At 41.2% G+C, this 25,176-nt stretch overlaps 1 protein-coding gene across 7 annotated transcripts in view; it reads left to right on the top strand.

Annotated features, from left to right (window-relative positions):
• Positions 1-885: 885 nt before the first annotated feature.
• Positions 886-25,176, top strand: part of LOC133491622 (HMG box transcription factor BBX) — an 81,629-nt gene continuing 57,338 nt past the window's right edge. For 6 of the 7 annotated variants that reach the window (XM_061802978.1, XM_061802977.1, XM_061802981.1 and 3 more), the window contains exons 1-3: positions 2,719-2,868; positions 15,875-15,957; positions 24,381-24,567. In XM_061802978.1, coding sequence (XP_061658962.1) covers positions 24,394-24,567 — 174 coding nt within the window. In that variant the 5' untranslated portion in view covers positions 2,719-2,868; positions 15,875-15,957; positions 24,381-24,393. Of the gene's footprint in view, positions 937-2,718; positions 2,869-15,874; positions 15,958-24,380; positions 24,568-25,176 lie in introns of those variants that run through there. The other variant, XM_061802976.1, reaches the window with a different exon arrangement.

The following is a 25,176-nucleotide window of genomic DNA, read 5'->3' as shown; positions in this document are numbered from 1 at the left end:
TGTTCATGGCCGCCTACTTGGGGTTGAGGCAGACCGCAATGCAGGCCAGGATTCCTCAGTAATCTGCTGGTGTTGTGTCCTCCCTTTCAGTTGTCCCATATCTTCGGCTTTGCTCCAAGTAAATTCCAGAGAGAATTGCTGGATAATCCGTTATGGACTTTTCCGATGACGACCTTAAGCTCCGCGCTTTCAGTCGTCACACAAGCTTTCAAAATGGCGATTGAACATAACGTGTTGGAAGTCGATTCTCTATCGCGTATTCCAGATAGTATTGGGGTATGTTTTTTCCCAAATTGGTCAGACTTGTCCCAGAGAGTTCTCCAGAGAGGTCTAAACTATTTCATGCAAGGATATGTACACAGAATTAAGATTATGGACGGAGCAGGACAATGTCAGAGTTACAGGAAATGTTGGCGACCGATGCAAAAAAGTTTGACGTCGCACAAATTTCATATTAAAATCCAACAGGATAAAATGGTGGAATCTTACTGCGCATCTACAGCAGGGTGAGTACTTTTTACTTGGAAAGATCAGGAGTAATATCATTGTTGTCTTAAGTGAGTGGGTGTATTCATTTGACATGGCGTGTGATAGAACCCAGTGCTCTGTCTTAAAAGTCCAATGTGATACAAATAGGCAAATAGACATTTCTTTTGCATGACATCGCACATTTGGTATCCCTAACCTGACTCTTTGGCATGAAACATTACACACTTCATTCAGCAGGTCAGTGATTGTCATGCTCCAGGCTTCCTGGGCAGGCTGGGCGTGGCCAGCCAATTAGTCAGAGCACACCTGCACCTTGTTCCAGCTGATGCCTCCCAGTATATATAGGACTTGGGGGACGACTTGTCCTTGATACCTCGTTCCTGCACTCCTGTTTGCCTGACTTCTGCTATCCGTGTACCGACCCACGCCCGTCCACTGACCACCCTCGTAAGCCTGCCGTACTATTACTTCTGATTGCTTGGACTGTTTGCCTAATCCCAGACCTCGGACCGAATAAAGGTTTCCTCCGCACTGTCTGCTTGTCTCTTGAGTCGTGCATTTGGGTCCACCCTCGAGCCCCGTTAATGACAGTGATACACTAACAAAGTGAAAGTTGTTCTCCTGCAATGTACAGGGTGACCCAAAAAGATGCGTACCCATATTTTATTTGATTAAAAAATCAAATTTTTAACGAATGTCTTTTCTGTTGCAGGACGTGAAAGGTGAACCTATGGATGATCATTTGCAGCTATAGTTGCCCTGAAAATGTCTTGGACAAATCAGCAGATGATATTCTCCCTGGAGACATATTTTGCGATAAAATCATACCAGAGTGTACAGATTCAGTTTCGAAAGCGTTTCCATTGTCGCAACTTTCCATCAAAATCCCGATTGTTAGTTGCGAAAGAGGAGTAGCATAGCATAGCAGGATATCTTCGGACGTTCCCCAAGCGCATCTGAGGACCATTTTCTCATTAACATTAACTTTTCCAAGCACACGCTACTTCTTAGCAAGAGAATGTAGTAATATCTCTTTGGAATAAAGCTCTGATAAAATTGTTATGAAGATGACTGAAAAACATTTTTCTACAAGGGTGTCTGTTGGGAACAACACTTGTTGAGAAGAAAGTCTCTGTTACGACTTGAATAACATACAGAGATCCCAGAGGAAATCGCACCAAAGACCTTGGCATCATGTACAGGTGTGACAGGGATATTTTCATGTGAGAAAGTGAGAAAAAGACCATCCCTATTAAATAATTGATTTACCAATACAATTTTGAAACAAGTATTCCAAGAAAAGAAACTTCTGTTTGAATAAGATGTCCCTATTATTTTATAGAGTATTCATGAGGGGAAAAAGTATCCTTGTAGATGAGACACTGTGACAAAAAAAAAAAAACAGATGAAAGGCCCACATTTTAACAGTACATTTATCAATACAGTATTATAAGTTCATAAGAATAGGTTTAAGGCCAATGATGGTGAAGCGGTAGACACACTTGACTTTGGTTCAGGCACTGTGGAATCAATTCCTTGCCAGTGATGGTGTTAATATGTGCCTTGTGACTGACTGGTGACAAGTTCAGTGTGTAGTCTGCCTTTTACCCGATGTTAGCTGGAACAAGCTCCAGATCTCCCGTGACCCTTGTGAGGATAGGTGGCTTGGAAAAAGGACATGGACATGAATAAGTCACTCAGTTGGAGTGGTTATATGGAGTGGGATTGTCTACCAAATGGGAGTCGAATTTTTGAAAGAAAAACGTTTTCAGACAATTTATTGTAAATTGACCATTTAATGTCAAATCTCGAAAATTAAGTCTACAGTTTCTATTTGATACGATTTTTATTGGACAATTGTTTTACTCTCCTTCACAATAACCGGAGGTGACAATACTTCCGGTTTGATTTATCATAACATTCTTCCACAAAACATCTACTTTCATACCATCATGTTACCCAATGGTTTACAGCGATACGATAAAGTCAAAAGTTAATCGTGTTACATCAAATATGAAAACAATAATCATCAAGCAAATTCGGTCATTTATATATCAACCACACATGCAAGGATCTAAATTCATTAACTGTATTAAATTGAACACACAAATATTTCATATAATAAATGAGATGGTGACGAGCAAAAAAGGTTAAATATTGAGACTTTTTTTTTACGATTAAACGGGATCTCGCGATGCAGTTTGTTTGTTTTAATTTGGTGACAAATAATGTGGCTTCCGGATTTCAAGCTTCTTCATAAGTGAAACTCTCCGTTGTGTTGAGTACAGTTTGTGCTTAACTGTTCGGACGTGTCCATAAATTAAAAGGTGGACGACATTAATGATGAGAGGGCCTCAAAGTAGTCCAAAAAGAAATAAGGTACGTTAAAACATATCCATGATGACATGAATCTTTTATCAATTTTCAGGTTAAACTCGGCCGTAACTCATGCGCGTCACCGTTTATCACCGTGAAAAATGTTCCTATCGTTGCATTGGAGATGATGACCGACCGTTGCCCTTTTTCCCTTTCAAATGTGTTTTGTGTTGGATTATGTTTGTGATGTCAGTGGGGTTTTCTTATCTTTATTTTGAACAGGCTCGCACTGTTCACATCATTTTGTTTTTAAACGGTGACACATCCAGTTAGCATGGTTTAACGCTCGCAAGCTAACTAGCTACTTTATTTCTAGTGATTGAATGTGCCTCAAAAACTAGTGTATTGCAAAAATTCCGCACACAAATCCAAATGCGTGTCCAGAATAGGACCAGCCTCATTAATGTTTGTAACTATTTTTCGGGGGTAGTGTGGTACATTTCAGGGGGATTGGCATCAGTGTGTTTGACAATCTGAAATACCTCGAATGGGTTTTTATCCTCGAAGCCAAAGCAAGATGGAATCTCTTTGGGCTTGCGAGACTATGGAGTGAATTTTGCAAGGTGATTGAAAATTGTTAGCCCTTAAGTGAGAGCACTGTGTGGCGTATTCGCCCCACTCGCATCTTTTTTTTTTTCACGTGAAACGCTCAGTGATTCATTTGCATATATTCATTCAATCATTCATTCAATCATTTTTGATCAAGAACCATAAAGACATGGCTTACAGAATTTCCTTTTTTTATGGGAAAATTCAAAGTGAAAAAGATGGATGAATGGAATTATGTATTTTTTATTGATGAGAATGTTTTTATCCATCATCTGGTCATAATTTATAAGACAAAGTATTTATGTAAGTAACATTTTTTTCAGATATTTAATGCCAAAATGTCTTAACTATAACTGTTGTAAGAAATGTTTTCTGTGGATGCTAATTAAATTTTTTAGACAATCAAAATATTCTACTATTGCTTAATTTAACTTTTAATGAAATTTAACATGATTTAAATTAATTATTCAGCACTGCACATGCATTTTTGTGTCTTCAGATTTCCTTTTTTAATGTTTTACAAATGGTCGTTCTTTGTCACTCCGGCTGTCCTTACCGTTAATTATTATTTTTATGTTGTGGCAATACACTGGAGGGATCTGTTAGCTGAAGAACTAGACCAGCCAGCTATTTTGCATTCACAAAATTGTAGACAGTAAAATCAATGTTATGTCTGAGATGTATGTAGGAATTTGTGAAAGTGTCTCAATTATTGCATGTCTCTACCTTTTATTAGGACCATATCAAGACATAAGTAAGTATGAGGCCCCGTAGCTCATTGGTTAGAGCACTGGTTTGGTAAACCAGGGGTTTTGGGTTCGTATCCCACTGGGGCCTCCACTCCCTGAGAAGGGTTGCGTCAGGAAGGGCATCTGGCGTAAAAATTGTGCCAAACATATATGTGCGTTCATCTGAGATGACACGCTGTGGCGACCCCGAAAGGGACAAGCCGAAAGACACACACATCAAGACTTAAGTGTACAGTCATCGGTCTGAGTGGTTATAATTAGTGCAGGATGAAAGACAAAGATACTCAATTCGATAAATATATTACTAATACTCTAAGGAAGATGGAGATCGATTTTATTTTCTATTTTTTTCACTACTCTGCGAGACTTCCACCAAGATTGAGAAACCACATTATTGAATGTTATGCATATCCATCCATCCATCCATTTTCTGAGCCGCTTATCCTCACGAGGGTCACGGGAGTGCTGGAGCTAATCCCAGCTGTCATCTGCAGGGATGAGAATTTTCCGCCGATCGGTGGATTTCCGACTTTTTCAGACCAAAATGACCATTCTCGAGATAAATGCAAATCCGTTGAGAAAATTTCAGGGGGTAGGGTATCGTGCGCCTGCCTCTCGGTGGTGGGCTCCGAGCTGCGAGTTCAGCTTCGTGCTAGCACAAGCACGACTATCATATGCCATTGTAACTTGCTCGGTAGTGTAAATATTTGCATTTTGCAACATAAACATTAAAACTTGTTTGCGGCAGATTACGCGATTGGACAACAGAGCTATACAGTATAACGATCCAATCGTGTTAGTGATTAATCGAGTTTCATCATTGCCATGTACATGTGTTCTCGGTTCTCAGAAATCGCAGTGGAACTTGTTAGTTAGCCAAGTAATGGAGCGTGGGACTTAGCTAGCCCAAACTGAGTGACAGTGTGTTCAAAGTTTTACGATGGCGAAAGTGTTAGAAAAAAAAGGATGAAGATCGAGTGAGGGCAATTGACAAGGATGCTGGAATCAAAAACTGTTTCAGACAGGCATGGCTTGAAAAAAATGTAACCGTGCAGATAGGACCGATAACGGTATCAATATGTCTAACCGAACACATACAAAAAGTGGACATTCCCAGCAAAGTGCTGTACACTCTGTGGTCCGATAAGAGCAAAAAATATCCAGGAGGAAAATCACCCCCCCCCCCCCCCCCTATCGACAGACATTTTCAGTCTTTTTCCAAATTGGTCATTCTCATCCCTGCATCTGGTAGGAGGCAGGGTACACCCTGAACTGGTTGCCAGCCAATTGCAGGGCACATGGAGATAGACAACAGTCTCACTCACAATCACACCTAGGGGGCATTTAGAGTCTCCACTTAACACATGTTTTTGGGGTGTGGGAGGAAACTGGAATAGTTGGAGAAAAGTCAGGGAGAACACGGAAACTCTACACAGGTGTAGCCGGGATTTTAACCCTGGACCTTAGAACTGTGTGGCCAATGCTCTACAGCTGCACCACCATGCCGCCGGTATGCATGTTTCACATTAAAAAGAGCTGCCACTCTGTGCTGCTGCAACAATGTAAACAAAACAGTGGTGCGGAACAATCGTGATGGCAGTTGAAGAGCTTCTTTTTTTTTTTTTTTTTTTTTTGGTTCGCGCTGAAATCTGGGCAGGAAGGTAACAAGATAGTACTTTGCTGATCCTAGATGTCGGAGAAGGTGTTCATAGAGTTTGTTTACTTTTGCATTATCAGCTGCCAGGTAGCTCTGTTCCCTGAGTGATTGCCAATCAGGCATAAAGTTTGACTGTGGGTTGGCTTTCACTTGTCTGAGCTAACTCTTCCAGACAGTTGGATTTGCAACGAGTGGCTTTCTTCAGAATCAATCTTAGATTTCTTTTCTGATTTGCTTTATTTACAGAATACTGCATTGTATTCCTTTCACATGACGTCACATCTTTTCCGTGTTGTCATCTTGAGTTTTGGGAGAGTCTAGGCATGTGTGAGTATCTTGGTGCCACCTAATTTCTACCACAAAGCAAAAACCATAGGAAATGCATTCGAAATCCAAATGCATTCAAAATCCAGTTACATAATATACTGCAATAACTGTCCAGCAGAAATTCAGACAAATTGTTCTGGAAGTGGGGGCACGGTGTCACAGTGTAAAGTGTTGGCCTCACAGTTCAGAGAACTCTGGTTCAAATCCTGGCCCCCCTGTGTGGAGTTTGCATGTTCTCTCTATGCCTGTGTGGGTTTTCTCCGGGCACTACGGTTTCCTCCCACATCCCAAAAACTTGCAACATTAATTAGACACTCTAAATTGCCCCCATGTGTGATTGTGATTGTGGCTGTTTGTCTCTATGTGCCCTGCAATTGGCTGGCAACCAGTTCTGGGTGTACCCTGCGTCCTGCCCGTTGATAGCTGGGATAGGCTCCAGCACTCTCGTGACTCTTGTGAGGATAAGCGACTCAAAAAATGGATGGATGGATGTTCTGGAAATGGATTTCTATAGGTTGGCTCCTCATTAGTCATAGCCCTAATTACACTTTTGCTAATAAATGGCAAATTTTTATTTTCCGGTGCTTTGACTTTCGGTCTTGAGTTTCTCATTCTTTTTTAAATTCTTATTCTTCTTTTGGTTCCAGGAAGACTTTTTATTTTGATGCATCACTAATTTTGAGATAATTCTATTGAAAAAATACTTGCAGGAAAAAGTAATTTATTTGTGATGTTAATAGTTGAGTTTTTTTACATTTTATACATTTTATAAACTTTAATACAATAATTGTTGAGTTGTATCTAACATTGCATACCTGGAAATCTGTAGCCTTTTGGCAAAATTCACTCTTTTGAACTCAAAATTGGCCATTTACTTAAAGCTTATAGATCTGATTACTTTTTCCTGGGGTGAGGGAAGGTGGAGTGGTCACTGTTGCCTACGCCAATGTCATATGCTGTTTCGTACTCGTTGAACACTGGCAGCTAGATCCATTCCACATATTGAACATCTACATAGATGTCCGCGGAGGACTAATATGTGGCCTGAGGCTCCCCCTGTGCCCTCTGTCTGGAACAGATCACGGGGGTGGAGCTAAAATGCACGACTTAGTGGAGTCAAAGGTACTCACTAGGTACAGTTTGGAAGGATAGTTAAGGCAATTAAGGCAGGGTTACTTCAGGTCTTCTGAACACTGAATTTAGACAGCGAATTCTAGCCACTTGAATTGCAGACAGCGAATTGTAGCCACTTGACTCTCAAGAGACTGAAAATATTGCCAGTGAATTTTGAAGGCTGAATTTTTTTTATATGGCGAATTTGTTAACATTGAAAAGTTAAACTGAAATACAGCTATTGAAAATGTGATCACTTTTGAAATAACAATGTGAATTTTACAGCATAAAATTTTCAGTGGCATTTATAACTTTTCCATGTCATCAGTGTTTGCATGTTTGGATCATTTTAAGCTCTTGTAGCCACAGAGTTTTAAACCAACCTGTGAATTTTGGAAATCACAATTTTTATGAAGCTGTCGTTATACGTCTGTAGTTTAGTCTTTTCACCAATGAAAATAACTATTTCGGTTGGCCACCAGTATTTGCTCTTTCAATAAGCTTTACTTTTATGACGAATGCCTAAAATATGTAATCATAACTTTTTGAAAATAGGAGTTATTAAACCAAGGTGGTATAATATAAACAGTAGCTGTGCAGTCACAATTTGGGTCTGAATTATTCGATTTTTTTTTTTTTAAATTCTTTAATATTGGTGGCATAACCCTTACTTGCAATTACTGCAACAAGGCTGCAACCCATTGACTTTATGAGACTGTTGCATTCTTTGTTTGAAATGGTTTTCCAGGCCTGCACTGGTAAGAAGTTCAGTCTCAGACCGTCCTTTTTTTTCCCCCTGATGAAGCCCTTTTTTGTGTTAGCAGTGTGTATCATTGTCTTATCTTATCACTGTACTAACATGTCAACTCACAGGTTCTTACAGGTGTTTAGACACGGGAAAAATAAGAAGATCCACCACATCACAATTACAGTGAAGAAAATAAGTATTTGAACACCCTGCTATATTGCAAGTTCTCCCACTTAGAAATCATGGAGGGGTCTGAAATTTTCATTGTAGGTGCGTGGACCGGAAAGGGTCTTTAGACTCAGAAAAAGTCTGCCGTGGCCACGGTCTTTCTGGTATTCAACACACCCGCTGGAATCCTCAGGCATCTTGGGATCCGGCTCGAAGGACCAATTTAATGTCAGGTTTAAACAGCCTAGGACAATTAACGAGGAACTTCTGGCTCGCGAGGAGAACGTGGGATGTGTCTTTTTCCTAATCTCCAACCCGTTCTAATCAGATCTCCACGTCTCCACTTTTTTATTACTTAGCGTGGTTCGCATCACACAAAGCAAATTGTGACAAACAAAGCAACCGTAACAAAAATAGTCCATGTGAGTCTTTGCGATGTCTTCACCATCCACTGGATATCGTCAGTCTCTGTTGTCTTCTGCATCACTGTCTGGTGTTTCCACGGCACCCAATGTAAATTGATTGCATCACATTGTTAAAGTACATCATAGCAAAGTTTCCATGGCACCTAATGTGCCTGTCGATTGCATTGCATTAAAAACCCAAGAAAGCCAATATGAGATAACTTTATATCCAATTAATCTAACATGAAAATTTGCTAAAATTCTCACATCACCCAAAATAGACACTTTGCCAGATCTTCGACAATTTTGATACACTCAGAGGAAAAATGGTTGTTTATGCATCGTCATAACAGCTGGGATCTGGAAACAGATCAGGCAAGTCATCCAGAATACTCCCTCATGATTTGTCCCCAGCAAAGGATACATCTACGCCATTTTGTTTTCCATGGATGAGATTGCTGTGGCAATAATTAAGTTTCGGCAAGATCGCAGACAGAGAATACAACAACCACACAAAGTCAAAATAGCTGTGAAAACCGCAATGGAATTGAAATAAATGAGACGAGTGCTTTTTATTTGCCGAACACACTCATCCATTTGTCCTACATGGAGGTGTCAACACCAGAGTGCTCATTCGCTTTACCGTCAAGGAGTCTAAGGCCTTTTATAGCCTCGGTCAGACCACCATCAGCAGCCATACGGTTCAGGATGAAGATGGATCGCTCCCCAAAGAGAGCGCAGACACCACCTTTTTCAGCCAGGCGCATGTCCATGGCTATTTGGTTTTGAAATGGCATTAAGTGGCTCCGTGTTGTTCATGCACAGCCTCAAAAAACACCTTTGAGTCCATTTTCCCAATTTTGACATTGTGGTGATTTATTCTCTCCACGTTCTTGTTGGTTGCACACCACCAGCACACGAAAGATTCAAATCCAGTGGCCACTTGGTCAGCCAATTTACACTCGGAACACCACGGGAACACCAATGCGCAGGTGGATCGTTTTTATTCTTGGCATTCAGCTCGTCTCTTCTATGCCATTATTCAAATGAAATTGCCTGTACAGTCGAAGTTGATTCAATAACAGACATAGGATGAATAAAGTACAATAATGTTACATTCTTGGGCAATTTATTAAAAAGCCCGTTATCTCCTTACCACTACCAGATGTCACTATGTGACAATAGCTTCAATGAATTCTCAATCAGCAAAATGATTTTACACATCATTGCTGATAAATTTCCCAATTTGTTTCTGGTTCCGAGCAAATGGACGCAAGTGAAATACCTGGTGAAAATCAGAAAACAATGTTTTTAATTTTTCAAAAAAAGTCAATGGATATACAGATTCCCAATTTTTGCATTCATTATCAGGTACTGTTTTACTCATAACTTCCAAGGTGCAATTATCTGGTAATAGCGCTGGTATAATCTGTAAAAGTGGTCTGGTACCCATGCAAACGACGCAATCTTTTGATAAAACTGTTGCTGCTTGTTCCACCATACGAAGACTATTATTATTTTGTCCCAAAATGACTGTTATTACATGAAACCACTCATCAACCTTTACCTTTTGGATCACCCTTACCTTTTCTAATGTTGCTCGAGGAGAAAGGGTGCTAGCTGTTACCTCTGTACTTTTCACAAAGCATCAAGTGAAGCGTGGATTACCAGAGATGTAGACCCAGAGGAAAAAAGCCCAAACATGGATTTCCTCCTTCATTATTTTCATCCGTCACCAAAGTGTCCCAATTCATGTGCATTCAGATTATTCATCATATACCACTTAATTTGACTAAACACTGCTCCTTGTTCCCCTATCTGTTGGAGTTGACCATGGGATTATTATAAAATAAATTTTGGATCATCATCGCACGTATGAGAACCCAATTGTGGATCATTTAGGTTTTGGAGAACCCAATTGTGGATCATTTAGGTTTTGGATTGCCGTAGGTTTGTCGTGCATGGCATGACATTACGACACCCCACAGATTTCTCAAAAGCAGGAAGAATGTTACGATGGTTACGAACACTCCACAGCATCCCATTCCGGGACCTAACCACTTTAGGGTAGGTATTTCATCTAGGTATCCCTATAGGTTTAGTGTCTTTAAATTTCTTCACTGGCCGTCAGCTATTTTGAGATACTATAACTCTCCACCCAGCTTGTTAACCAGTCTTTAGCTCACCTCCCCAGTCGGATCCTAGACTGAAATTACCTTTCTGGAATGTGCCAAATGAATCCAAGTCAACCTAATTTTTACAGCTGCGAGTGTTCAACAAAACGTGAAATGGACATTCCCACTTACGAAAATACCAGTGCTTCTTTTCGCTCCTCATCAGGATCCAGTCTCCTGGTTCCACCAATTTGATATCCTGCTGATGTTGATAAGTCGGGATGCTGTGTTGAATAGAGTTCTACCCATTTTGAGAATGCATCTAGTATGACCAAGCAATACTTTTTTTCCATATTCTGTCAGGTAAATTCAATTTGAAGTAATAAGGAGAGAATACCTGTTTTGTGTTACTTGAGGCTGTGGATGGTAGCTACATCAATGGGCAAGAAAAGAGGATGCAACTCAATGATCATTGACATCACACTTATGAGATTTGAGCCATTTTTACAAGATCCTGGCCAATACTGTATCCCCCACCACAACTAAATTACAGTGTTCCTTAGGTACAGCGCAGTTCACTTTGTGGCCTTTTTATATTCTTGTGTAATTTTTTACAATTTAGGAGGCTTTTATTTCCTTATTTTTTTTTTTTACAGTGTATGAATACGCGTTGTGTTCTGTGTCCTAATACGCTAAGGGAAACCATGTATCTGATGATGCATCCTGATTGTCTGAGGGACTGTAGACCATTGTCACCCGTCCTTAGTACGGGACCAGGGGGCTGCCGGCCCAGTGGCGTTTATGTGTACCCCACGCTGTGGCGCAGTGTGGTGCCGATACTTAACGTGGGACTGACATCCCTATAAACATTCTAAAATAGATATTGTAATGAAAAATACATATAACAGTATTCACTTCAATGTCTATACGAAAAAAAAAAGTGAACGGAGAGCATGTCATCCATGCACAAAGCCGCCGCAGTATGCAATGAACACCGTCGAGCCGGGGCGCATTACTGCGCGCACGCGCTGAGTGAGGCATTCTTGGCTAGGTTCTTCAGATTCGCCGCCGTCCACGCAGCAGCCCGACGCCGTCCGACGTGCACATCGACATATTTCGTATGTGGATCTTTTGTTTCGTTATGAGAGACCGATTACGTGGTCTGCCCCAAACTATTATTATTTTTTTTTTAAGTAGCTGTATACACACCAAACTGTTATTTGGAGCCCACAAAGCTATCGTCCTCTGCACCCGTGCAATCCATTTTTCACAACGAACCGGGTCTCTTGCAGACTTATAAAGAGTAATTCCATTCTCCCAAGTGTTCAAGCAATGTCAAGCAATGCAATGAGCCGGCATTTTGGCTAACACAAAGGAACAACGAGCTACCTTCCCGGCGGTAAAACTAATGGAAACAAATGAGTCCACGAGGTGACGCCACTGTCCTTTACGTCACTTCCTGCTTCTTGTCGAAAACAAATCCCTGAGAGGATTTTCATGGCGGGAGTTACAAAAAGCTGTATAAGTCAAAATCATGTTTTGTGGTGAAAAAACACATAGGACCATATTGGCTGTGGGGTTTTCATTAATAATATACCAAAAATCATCCGTTTGACGACACTTGACCTTTAAGGAGGGTGATCGCAGCAAAAAAAAGACGGTCTGGACTATGTGCTCAGTCATGAGGCCGCAGTGTGGTACCGATACTTAAGGATGGTGATCGCGGCAAAAAAAAGACGGTGGGTCCATGTGCTCAGTCATGAGAAAAAAAAAAACAAAAAAAAAGAAACCTTCTACGACGGTGAAAGCAAAGATGAACAAATGAAACACATCATCATGGTCTCCAAGCCAAGCTTAGAGAGTGAAGGGAAGAGACCGGGTCTGATTGTCCGATCACGGCAAAATAAAAGGAGGGTGGATACAGAGTTCCCAGGTGCCCATGAGAAGAAAAAAATTCTGCGACGTCCACAAAGCTCAGTGAGCTGGTGAGCTGTACCATGAGCACAGGTGAGCTGTACAATCACAGAAAATTGAGTGACATTAATGGAATTCGTTCCAAAGTGTAATGCTACCACGATGATGTCTTTAAACCTCATTGTGAAATCCACAAAAACACAATCATCCCACCCAATTTATTCAGTTGGGAACAAAAAACATGGTGGGACATTTCCTGTTTCACGTCATCTTGGAATCATGGAACCATTTGCCCAAAACAGCAGTTCAAATTATACACCCTTTTTTGTGTCCTTTTGAGGGGGTGCTAGAATGCTCCCGCTGGGGACTCCATCGTTCTGCTGGGGGACTTAATTGGTCAGGTGGGCAATGACCGTGACATCTGGAAGGGCGTGGTAGAGAGGAGTGGGTCCCCAGCCCTTGATCAGAACCCAAACAGTGCTCTGTTATTTGACTTCTGTGCTCATCAGGGATTGTCCATAACGAACATCATGTTCAAGCATAAAGGTGTCAATATGCGGACTTTGCACCAGGACAACTTAGGTCGCAGTTTGATGATCGACTTTGTGGTCGTGCCATTGGACTTCCAGCCGTATGTCGTGGACACTCTGGTGATGGGGGTGGGGGGCGCTGTCAACTTATCACCACCTGGTAGTGAGTTGGATCCGATGCTGGAGGAAGATGCCAGACTGATGTGGCAGGCTCAAACGCACTGTGAGAGTCTGCTAGGAACAGCTCGCAGAATCCTTTGTCATAAGGAATTTCAACTCCCACCTCTGAAAGAACTTTGGTCATGTTCTGGGAATGGCGGAGAACATCAAGTCTGAGTGGATGATGTTCTGCGCTTCCATTGGTGAGGTGGTTAACAGTAGCGGTGAGGGATGTTGTCAAGCTGAAGAAGTAATCCTATTGGGCATTTTTGGCCTGTGGGACTCTCAAGGTAGCTGATAGGTACAAGTTGGCCAAGCAGAATGCAGGTTTGTGCATTCACGCCTACGTGCAATTTGGAGTCATCATGTTGTTGAGATAGTGGAGGAAACCAGAAAGTCCGGAGAAAACCCACACAGGGAGAATGAATTCCATTTAATGTCATTATACAAACTGTCCAATGAAATCGAAAAGCCTCTCATGCTTCAGTGCATACATAAGAAGCAAAATAAAAAAATAAGAATACAAACTAAATAAAAATGCATGTGTAAAATAGTGCATAAAAATATTCCAAAAGAGATAGAAATCAGCGTGTCTTTGCATTAGTTGTGCAGCTGGAGGAAAGATGATAGTTCAGGGTGGTTATAGCTCTGGGGAAAAAACCTGTTCCATTGTCTGTTGGTTTTTGCTTTTGCGTATCTGTACCGCCTTCCAGATGGAAGAGCTCAAAACATTTGCTAACCGGGTTGTGTAGTAGGTTTTTTTTTTTTTGTTCTGAGCACTGCTGAGGCACCAAGAGGAAAAAATGTCTGCAACGGAGGGGAGAGAGATGATCATCTATGCTTTGATTTTCCTCAACCTTACTTACACTGTCTGCCTTGGTGCAGCTCCCGTACTTAATGGAGACACAGTATGTCAGCAGGCTCGCGATTGATGAGCGGTAGAAGAATTTTGTGTCCCAAGTTATTTTTCCCGAGGATTCCCAGGAAGTGGAGATGCACTTGGAACTTCTTGATGACCGCTGAGATGTTGTCTGTCCCGGAGAGATCCTGTTGTGTCTTCAGTGCATTTGACGATGTTATTTTTGTGCAGTCAAATTTGTAGAGACTGTCCCGGAGGGGGCTCAGGACGCAACACTGTTGTTAGCCGGTGCTCATTGTATAGGTGGAGTAAAGGTAGAAGCTGATTCTCACATTGCGGGGTCTGCTTGTTAAGAAGTCCTTGATCCAGCTGCATGTGAGAGGAGGGAGGCCCAAGATGTCCTGTTTCATCATCAGAATGTGGGTTAAAAGGGATTTTTTTTGTGGGGGGATGGGAATGATTGTTGTGGATTTCAAGCAGGTTTCTGATTTTGATGATTTTCTTCACACACACAGTTTCTATACAGAACTTGATGTAGTCCAGTACAACTCTTGTGTATCTTTCCAGGTCATGGTGTACAAAAACCGACCATAAATATTCAAAAGAAAATAAAATTGCCCAAGTCAGCATTTTATTTTTTACACGAAGGGGACATAAGTCTGGACAAGGGAAGTAACCCGGGTACTGTCTCAAATATTAACCAATCAGGAAGTGATTTTCTCGCCGTCTGCCTCACGCAGATCACACATCATGGCGGACGGCGTGTCATTTTGCTTTCTCGCTTATTTTAAATGGCGAATACATCGTAATACGTTGAGAAAGGTGAGCCCTTCTTTAACTCTTCAGGATGCATTCAAACAAATTGCCCCAAAAGAATTTAGAGATGACATGCTGTCTGAGATAAAAGCACTGTGACTGGGGCAAATGCACGTTGGCATCCAATGCGAATGTCCTGATGATTTTGAGTCATTATTAAAGTTCGATCCAGATCTTAAGGTAGTGATTTTTCATTTGAGGAAAAATGCCGCTGCTGAACGGTCCAAAAATTGATGCATTTGTTACTATGACGACAGCTGCCAAGATAAAGTCAAGACCTTTCCTTCCCGTTAAAAAAATGTTGATCTGGGAAACCACCGCCTTTTTAACAAAGTCCTGAAAGAGGTCGACTGAGCAAGCGCCTCATTCCTAAGTTCAGTATCCAAAGAAGAAGCTACGTATGTTGTCCAGGTATGCACATCAGTGATTTCAAATCATTATTGGGAAGTTGAAAATGTGATTAAATAAATATCTATATAATTTATAGCTAAAACATAAGCTACATTAACACACTGAATATATTTATTGGTAGTGGGGGGGGGGGGGGGAATTCATACCGACCTACCGACTCATTTTTTTTTTAATTTTTTTTTTCCCCTCTTGTGACTGGAAACCTCTGAGGGAAACTATAACTACAATGTGGCCCTTGATAAAACTGAGTTTGACACCCCAGGTTTAAGATGTGCGACACTTTGACATGTATCCAGTTGTTGTACAGCTTTGGCCTATTTTTTGGTTGAATGTACTATTGAAATTAAGTGTAATCGGATCAGACACTTGTTAAGAATCAATGTGATCTTGTGCAAGTGTAAGTATCTGTTCGAATTTACAACCATGGTTGTAAAATGTTGCGCAGAAGGCCAGGTCATGCAAAACTGACAATTGTGTTCTGTATTTTATAGGAACTCTTCATTGCATGACAGAAAGACTGGCAGATCCATCTTCATCACTCATCAAACATTTCAGTACTTTCATAATTTCCTCAGTAAGTACCAGATTTTCATGACACAGACACTCGCATCTTTTCAGGAATTGTCTCAGAATATTTCCCCATCAGGATCCAACAACCCTGATTGGTGGCCCATGAGTGAAGTTGTGGTGACCCTGTCAGAACTGGGACTGACCGGATATAGTCCTGATAATATAGTCCATTAGGTTTGAGTGATTATTTTGTACATAGCATCTTTATACTGTATTATTTAGGCACTTGAGTAAATCATGGGTACCAATTAATTATCAGGAAAGCAAAGCAAATTTATTTGTACAGTGCATTTCATACACAAGGTAACTCAATATGCTTTACATGATTAAAGGCATTTGAAAACAGAGATAAAACGGCATAAAAACAATAAAAATGACAGAATATTAAAAAAAAAAGAATTAAAACCGCATACAGCGCAAGTAATATGATCAAAAAGTTGATGTATTCTAAAAAGCATGAGAAAAAAGAAGATTTTTCAACCTGGATTTAAAAACATTCACACTTGGGGCTAACATCACCTCTGTTGGCAATTATTCCATTTGTGTCCAGCATAATAGCTAAATACTGCTTCACCATGTTTGCTTTGGACTCTGCCCTCCACTATTTGACCTGAGTCAGTCGATCTCAGGGCTCTACTGGGTTTGTTTTGCATAAGCATTTCTTTCACGTTTTCAGGACCTAAATCATTTAGTGATTAATAGACCAATAGAAGAACTTTAAAATCTATTCTAAAGATGACTGGAAGGACTTTAGGATTGGAGTTATATGCTCTGACTGCTTTGTTTTGGTCAGAAGGCGAGCTGCAGCATTCTGAATGAGCTGCAGCTGTTTAATTTTCTTTTTTTGGGAGTCCAATCAGAAGACCATTACAGTAGTCAAGTCTACTTGAGATAAAAGCATGGATGAGCTTTTCCTGGTCTGCTTGACACATGCAAGATTTCACTCTAGGTATGTTCTTCAGATGGTAGAAGGCAGTTTTTGTGATTGATTTGGTATGATTGTTGAAAGTCAGTTTGCAATCAATTGGAATACCAAGGTTTCGGACTTGGTCTTTGGTTTTTAAAGATAGAGAGTCCGGGTGTTTACTAACAGCAATTCTTTTCTTTATTGTCAAAAAGAATTGTCTCCGTTGTGATTTAGTTGAAGAAAAGTTTGGCTCATCCATTTATTTATCTGATTTAGACAGTGGCACAATACCTCAATTGAAATGTAGTCTTCTGGAGACACAGCTCCTGTGTGTCATCTGCATAGCTCTGGTAGTCAAAATTAGAGTTTTGAAGAATTTGACACAATGGGAGCATATACAGGACCGTTCTATTTAGTCCTACCCACGTTTCCAACCTGTTTAGCTATATATTGTGATCTACCATATCAAAAGCCGTGCTGAGATCCAACAAGACCAAAATTGACACCTTTCCCGAGTCAGTATTCAACCTTATATCATTTATCACTTTGATAAGAGCAGATTCTGTACTGTGATGAGTTCGGAAACCTGATTGAAATTTGTCAAAAAATCCATTTAAATTCAAGAAATTGCTGAGTTGATTAAAAATAACTTTCTCAAGAATCTTGGGTATGAACGGGAGATTTGAGATGGGTCTATATCTTGCTTACTTGGAATCATCCAGTGCTCTGTTTCTTAGAACAGGCTTAACAGCAGCTACTTTAAGAACTTTGGGAACCTCGCCAGACTGAAGTGAGCAATTGATTATTTGCTGCAAATCAGGTAGTATTGCGTTCGCAATAGCTTTGAAAAAGTCAGATGGTCTTGAGTCGAGACAGATCGTTGATGGTTTCAACTGCTGGACAGTTTTCTCTTCAGTTTTTTGGTCAACTGTATAAAATTCTGACAAGTTAATAAGAGTTTTCCCTGGGTGGCTTCAGATGTGAGATCATTCTTTTTGCTGATTTGGGCTGACATTTGACCTGGTAGATTGTATTTTTTCACTAAAATAACAGGCCAACTCATTGCATTTGCCAGCTGTTACAAGTTCTGGATCTATTTGATTCAGGGGCGGGGGGCTGTAAGCTTGTCAATCACAGCAAATAGAGCACGAGTATTGTTGAGGTTCTTACTGATGATTTCAGAAAAGTGTTGCTGTCTAGCTCTAACTAACTCTTGGTTACAATTACAAAGACACTGTCTGTAGAGGTCATTGTCAATTTGGAGTTTAGTTTTTCTCCACTTGTGTTCTGCTTTCCTACACTCCGATTTAGATCTCTTGACCATCTGTGTTCTCCTCCACGGTGTTCTTGGTCGCCTCAGAATGGTCTTAGTTTTAACAGGAGCAATAGCATTCATGGCATTTGTGATTTTCAAGGTGAAATTGTCCAAAAGTTCATCAACTGTCACAGCATTCAGTCTGTGGCACAGCCACAGTCTCCATAAACCTACTGGTAGTACTCTCTATTATGTACCTTTTCCTAATAGAGAGAGAGAGGTTGTTTTTTACACAAAATACACAAAAATGGTCAGAAATAGCCATATCCTTAAAGGAACACTCTCCCCAAAATTCATATGTACAATTAACCTTCCAATGTGAAGTAATATTATTATTACATATATTTTTTACATTAATTGAAAAAAAATTGAAAATAAAGAATATTTTGAAATCCAAGCAAAATCTGGATCTGTGCCAGCTTTCACAGCCAAACGGGAAAAAACATCATTGACTCCGCCCCTGACGTCACTGGTGCTTAGCATTACAGACCATTCGTTCTAGTTAAGCCAAGATGCCGACGTGTTGTGCGACAAAACTGAGAAAACGCACCCAAATTTCTCCTTCTTTAACCTCCCATGGAGTTAACCTGACAGGATAAAGCTGTGGCTGTCACAGTTGAGGCTCGTTCACCAGCAGGGGAAATTTGCACACATCTAATCATTACTGGTTATTAGCTGCTTAGTTATAGCCTCTCATGCTCATACTGTATAAGCAACAACATATTTTATGAGGCGGCACAGTGGCGCAGCTGTTCAATCCCGAACTTCGGTGTTTGCATGTTCTCCCTTTGTCTGCGTGTGTGTAAACGTTCCTCCTGCCCATTGACTGCTGGGAAAGGCTCCAGCATTCCTTCGACTATCGTGCAGCCAAGAAAATGGATGGGTGGATATATACGTGTAAGCACACAACACTTCCCGGTTTGAATTTATGGGGCTGCGCGCATGCAACCCCCCCCCCCTCCACCGGTCGATCGCGAGAAGCTTTGCGGCTTGAAAAGTACAACATGGTATTAAAAAAAAAAAAAAAAAAGTCTGGCCACCTGCTATATATTCTCTGCATCGAAACCAACTCCTAAGAAAAGCATCAAATCTTCGCACTCCATATAATGGGACTGTTATTGTTCGTCGTCAGCACCACGCCCCTCCCAATACGTCGACTTCCGCGTGTGTGTGTTCTGGCTCAAACACTTGAACATTGTTATTTTTGTTTTGTTTGCTCAATGGCGGGAGTAGTAGTAGCACAGAGCATGGACTCGTTGTTATACTTGGTTTGTTGGCTCTGAGCACACAACACTTCCCGGTTACTATTTGCGGCGATCCCTGCGTGCAACCATTGATCAACATTGATTTGTTACCCAATCACCAGATATTAAAAAAAGCTCGTCTCTCAGAGATGGCTGGTGAGAATGGTTTGATAGACTCATATTTTATCCTCACTGAGTTGGAAGTTCTACTTTTTTGGTGCCATATCTTTTTGACAAACTTTCTGTCCCTTGTAATTACAGGGATTAAAAATGCCTGATCTCCATAGGGGTCTGAGTTATTCTGGAAAAGACCTGGTAAATATCAGTCAGATTTACAAATGGTCTTCATAATAAAGGAATATAAGAGTTTGATCTTAAAGTAGTTCATTAGATGTTGCTACATCCTGTGTATGAAAGTGTGAGACTGTAAAGTGCTGAGCGTGTGACTGGTGGAACGAAACAGGGTATGTGGTGCAAGAATTTGCAAGAATGGAATGTTTTAGAACAGACGGTGCTAACTGCAAGGAGGATGCGGAGACGACAGGACTCAGAGGCAGTTGGTGGAAAAACTACTGTCAGGAAACCACCACCAGGAGGGGCCAGCACGCGAGTCTGCAGGGGAGGAGTCGGGCCAACATCCGGCAGACCAAAGGAGACCAATGAGAGAGCGCCAAGGATACCTGAAGGAGACACAACCAATAGTGAATCAGTAGATTGTACTTTAAAATTGTTCTGGGAAACTCGGATGTAGAGTATGTCGGGTGAGGGAACAAGAGACTTACAGGGTTGTAATGAGAGGGACCCGAGACCCAGGTGTTTGTTGAAGGAATAAATCCACTCGTGTGTGAAAATGCCGGCTTCCTGATACATTTCTATTGCAGAACGAGTACGAGTATTGTTGGATGAGTGGCAGTTTATGATGATTTAGAAATATAAAATTCCAACAATGGGTGAAGGAGGGGCCTTTCGGTTCTCAGTGGACGGTGGTTTCAGGCGAGGGTGGGATGGGAGGAAGATCTTGGTGTGGTATGGGCTGGACTCCATTGGTGACATTAGTCTTCATCCTATCCATCAGACCCAACATTGCATTCAGGCTGGGAGAGGGGGAGCAAACATCCACTGGGGATTGTATGGTTGTTGTAGTCTTAGAGGGGAGATTTTGAGGTGTGGATGGCTCCAATGGGGCAGGAAGAGGTGTGGGAGATTTAAAGGGCTGGCACATTCCATTTGTCATTTGCTCATCAGATTTTTTGGATGACGCAAATGAATCTGTGTGCACCTTGTCTCGCCTTATCTTTTGTTCCTCCGATTGTCTGGGAACACCTGGATCCTTTTGTCCTTGGTTTTTGTAAACATTTTTCTTTCCAGGGCGGTGAATGACGCACAGTAGAAAATGTTGGCAGCTAATAACTTAACCCCTTGTCTATTTAGACAGAAAACATCTACTTTGTAAAGATTTTTCGCTCCCAAAAAAGGCACAAATTGTCAATGAAACGCATGTATAGTGCAGTGCACACCTTGCCCAACCACCTTTTCAATTGACGGAGCCTTTAGAAACGTTCATCTCCAGATCATACAAGTGGGAGAGGTCCACTTATAAAAACCTCAGCATCCATCCCTTGCGCTTTTGTTAGATTAATGAAATCTTGCTTCAGTTCCTCTGATTGCTGCTTGAGAACATCCAGGGCCCCTGTGTGTATAATGACAGATTTCACAACTGGTCCATGATAGTCCTCAGTAGAGAAGCATCTTGACGGCTGGTCTTGTTGCTAACACCAGGCTTGTGCTAATTAGCAGGCCATGGTCACATAAGGATGAAACAACTGATTATCCACAAAAATTAAAAATACAGTCCCACAGATTTAAAAGTATCCAGGAATCGCTGCTTCTATAAACAAAATATTTTAGAAGGGAAAACGAGCTTATCAGAAAGAAAAAAAAAGTTTCAACAGAGGCAAAGCAAGCAGGGCTAGAGCAAATAAAAAACATCTGCACTGTATGAGAAGCAAGAGATAATAATGGCTTTGACTGTGTCCTGTACTAACCTCACTAAGATCAAGGCTTTGCAGTTACAAACATTAATATTAATGCTTCAAAAAATGAATAAATTATGGAAAAATTAATACACCACTGAAATTCAAACAATGCACAATATAAATGTAATTCTTTTAGAAAGCCTGCGGTCCCCAGTTCGTTGAGCTCCCCAGACTGTTTTTGTGCGTGAAAACACTTGGTTTTTCACACCATAGAGATAAATAATGTCATATATCTATTATTTCCACAGTTTGGCCATATGCTGTATTCCAACAATGCTGTATTCGGTCACAATGCAGTGTCGTGGTGTTTTGTGCCTGTTGTCTTCTGTGATGGATGAAGTTATCGTTAGCAAACAGTTGTTGTCCTCGCATTATTGGACGAATTATCTTTCAATGAAACCTTACTTTGTGTAGCTGCCTCTGTCATTTGCTGCGATTCCTTGGTTCCGATGCAGCTCATATACATCAGTTAAGGCTATCAATGATCAGTACCCTGATTAGGTGCCCCTCTACTCAGTCAAGCACGTGCCAATCAAGGTTTTTCCCTTCATAAAAACATCATCCTGTCTTGGCCGGGTTGTTTCAGGTGATAAAAGCCTTTAAGTCCAAAATCTATTATAATATAAATACAGAATACAGTAATCCGTTGTTCTTCATGGTTAATTGCGACTAGAACTGCCATCAAAAAGTGAAAAACTACGAAGTCGGGGCCATGTATGTTTATGTGGGTACCAGAATCTTTAAAATATATACAATATTTGTACTTTGCATATTTGAGACAAAAATGAGTATTTAGTTCAATCTTTAATGATAAAACTTTATGAATATAGTATATACAGTATTATACATTTATAATATAAAAATAAATCGTGAAAACACTTAATGTATTACAGTGAAGAAAATAAGTATGTACACCCAGCTATATTGCAAGTTGTCCAACTTAGAAATCATGGAGGGGTCTGAAATTTTCATTGTAGGTGCATGTCCACTGTGAGACAGGTAATCTGAAAAGAAAAATCCAGAAATCACAATGTATTATTTTATTAACGATTTGTGTGATACAGCTGCAAATAAGTATTTGAACACTTGTCTATCAGCTAGAATTCTGACCCTCAAAGACCTGTTAGTCCGCCTTGAAAAGTCCACGTCCACTCCATGTATTATCCTGAATCAGATGCACATCTGTGAAGTCGTTAGCTGCATAAAGACACCTGTCCACCCATACAATCAGGAAGACTCAAACTTGTAACATGGCCTAGACCAAAGAGCTGTCCAAAGACACCAGTGACAAAATTGTACAACTCCACACGGCTGGAAAGGGCTTCGAAGAAATTACCAACCAGCTTGGTGAAAAAAGGTCCACTGTTGGAGCAATCATTAGAAAATGGATGAAGGTAAGCATAATGGTCAATCTCAATCGGAGTGGAGCCCCTTGCAAGATATCACCTTGTGGGGTCTCAATGATCTTTAGAAATCACCCCAGGACTACACGACTGGACTTTGTCAATGACCTGAAAAGAGCTGGGACCACCGTTTCCGAGGTGACTGTTGGTAATACACTAAGACGTCATGGTTTGAAATCATGCATGGCATGGAAGGTTCCCCTACTTAAACTGGTGTTTACATGTCAAGGCCCCTCTTAAATGACCATTTGGATGATACAGAGGAGTCATGGGATAAAGTTTTGTGGTCAGATGAGACCAAAATGGAACCTTTGGTCATAATTCCACTAACCATGTTTGGAGGAAGATGAATGATGAGTTCCATCCCAAGAACACCATCCCTACTGTGAAGCATGGTAGCATCATGCTTTGGGGTTTTTTTTCTGCAGATGGGACAGGACAACTGCACTGTATTAAGGAGAGGATGACCGCGGCCATGTATTGTGAGATTTTGGGGAACAACCTCTTTCCCTCATTCAGAGCATTGAAGATGGGTTGTGGCTGGGTCTTTCAACATGACAATGACTCGAAGCACACAGCCAGGAAAACCAAGGAGTGGCTCTGTAAGAAGCATATCAAGGTTCTGGTGTGGCCTAACCAGTCTCCAGACCTAAACCCAATAGAAAATCTTTGGAGGGAGCTGAAACTGATCTAGAGAAGATCTGTGTGGAGGACTGGGCCAAAATCCCACCTGCATTGTGTACAAACCTGGTGAACAACTACAGGAAACCTTTGACCTCTGTAATTGCAAGCAAAGGCTACTGTATCAAATATTAGCATTGGATTTCTCAGGTGTTCAAATACTTATTTGCAGCTGTATCACACAAATAAATCATTAAAAAATAAATTTTTAGATTATATCTCTCACAGTGGACATGCACCTTCGATGTAAAATTTCAGACCCCTCCATGATTTCCAAGTGGAATAACTTGCCATCCAGCAGGGTGTTCAAACACTTATTTTCTTCACTCTATATTACTGTAAAGTTACCGGTCGTCACTCGGACACTTCTGCTGGAGGCGCTGGCGATGTAGCTGACTTTTTTTACCTTTGAGACGGGGAGTTGTTTGTGTTTTTGTGTGTGTGTGCATGTGTGTGTGCATGTGCGCGTTCCTCTCCTTCCCTCAGCACCGGGTGCCCTCTGGGTTGTGTACTGAGTCCTCTTCTGTACTAGCTGTATACACACTTCTCCACACCAACCCATCCCAACATCTCGGTCATCAAGTTTGCTTATGATACCACTGTGGTCGGGGTCATCTCAGAAGGAGACCCAGAACATGCAAACTCCACACAGAAGCAGCTGGATTTTAACTCTGGTCCTCAGAACTGTAAGGCAGATGTGCCCCTCAACACATCATTAATATTAATTTTCTGGTAACTTGTTTCACTGCTTCACCCATCCTTTCGCTCTCATGTTCTCAAAAATTGTCAATGTGTGGTCATAACATGTATCCAAGTCACTGTACAAATGTGTTGCCCTTAGGTGCGGGCATACCATGAAGGGTGAAGAAAGGTGTCAAGAGTATCCTGCCGGAGTGGATGCCGCTGGAAAACGGCCCAAGCGTAAATGCGTGCAGTGGCACCCGCTGCTCTCTAAAAAGCCATTTGATTTCTCGGAGGAGGAAGAGGAGGAGGAGGAGGAAGAAGAGGATGAAGAGGAGCTTATACAGGTGATTTTGTTTTTTTGCACGCCCATTGAATTAACTTTTTTTTCACATAAATGGAAGTCAAAACAAGGGCATTTTTCAAAGATCTCTGACTGTATTAAAATCAAATAATTATCTGTTTTTTGTGCTCATCATGGATTGTGCATAACGAACACCGTGCTCAGACATTAGAGAGTCCACATGGGCACTTGGTACCAGGACACCCTTGTCTGCTGTTTGATGATCGATTTTGTGGTCATGTCATCAGCCTTGGGGCTGCATGTCATAGACACTCTGGTAAAGAGAAGTTTGAAGCTGTCAACCAATCATCACGAGCTCCCACCTTCGGCAGAACTTGAAGCACATCTTGGGGGACACATTGAATCTGAGAGGACCAGGTTACATGTCTCCATTATTGAGGCAACCATCCGGAGTTGTGACCTTAAGGAGGTTTGTGCCTGTCGTTGCAGCAATCGCCGAAAACTATTGTGGACAACAGCAGTAAGCGATGCCGTCAAGGGGGACATCAGAGGGAGCTCATGGGTACTGGCTCTCCAAGCATGATGCAGCTTTGGTGCTCTATGAGACAAAAACTTGGGCATGTGAGTTCAGACCATGGAGAGCAACTTCCAG

Source organism: Syngnathoides biaculeatus, chromosome 18 (assembly GCF_019802595.1).
Source record: "Syngnathoides biaculeatus isolate LvHL_M chromosome 18, ASM1980259v1, whole genome shotgun sequence".
NCBI classification, from domain to species: Eukaryota; Metazoa; Chordata; class Actinopteri; order Syngnathiformes; family Syngnathidae; genus Syngnathoides; species Syngnathoides biaculeatus.
This window is presented reverse-complemented; position numbering and strand designations above follow the sequence as displayed.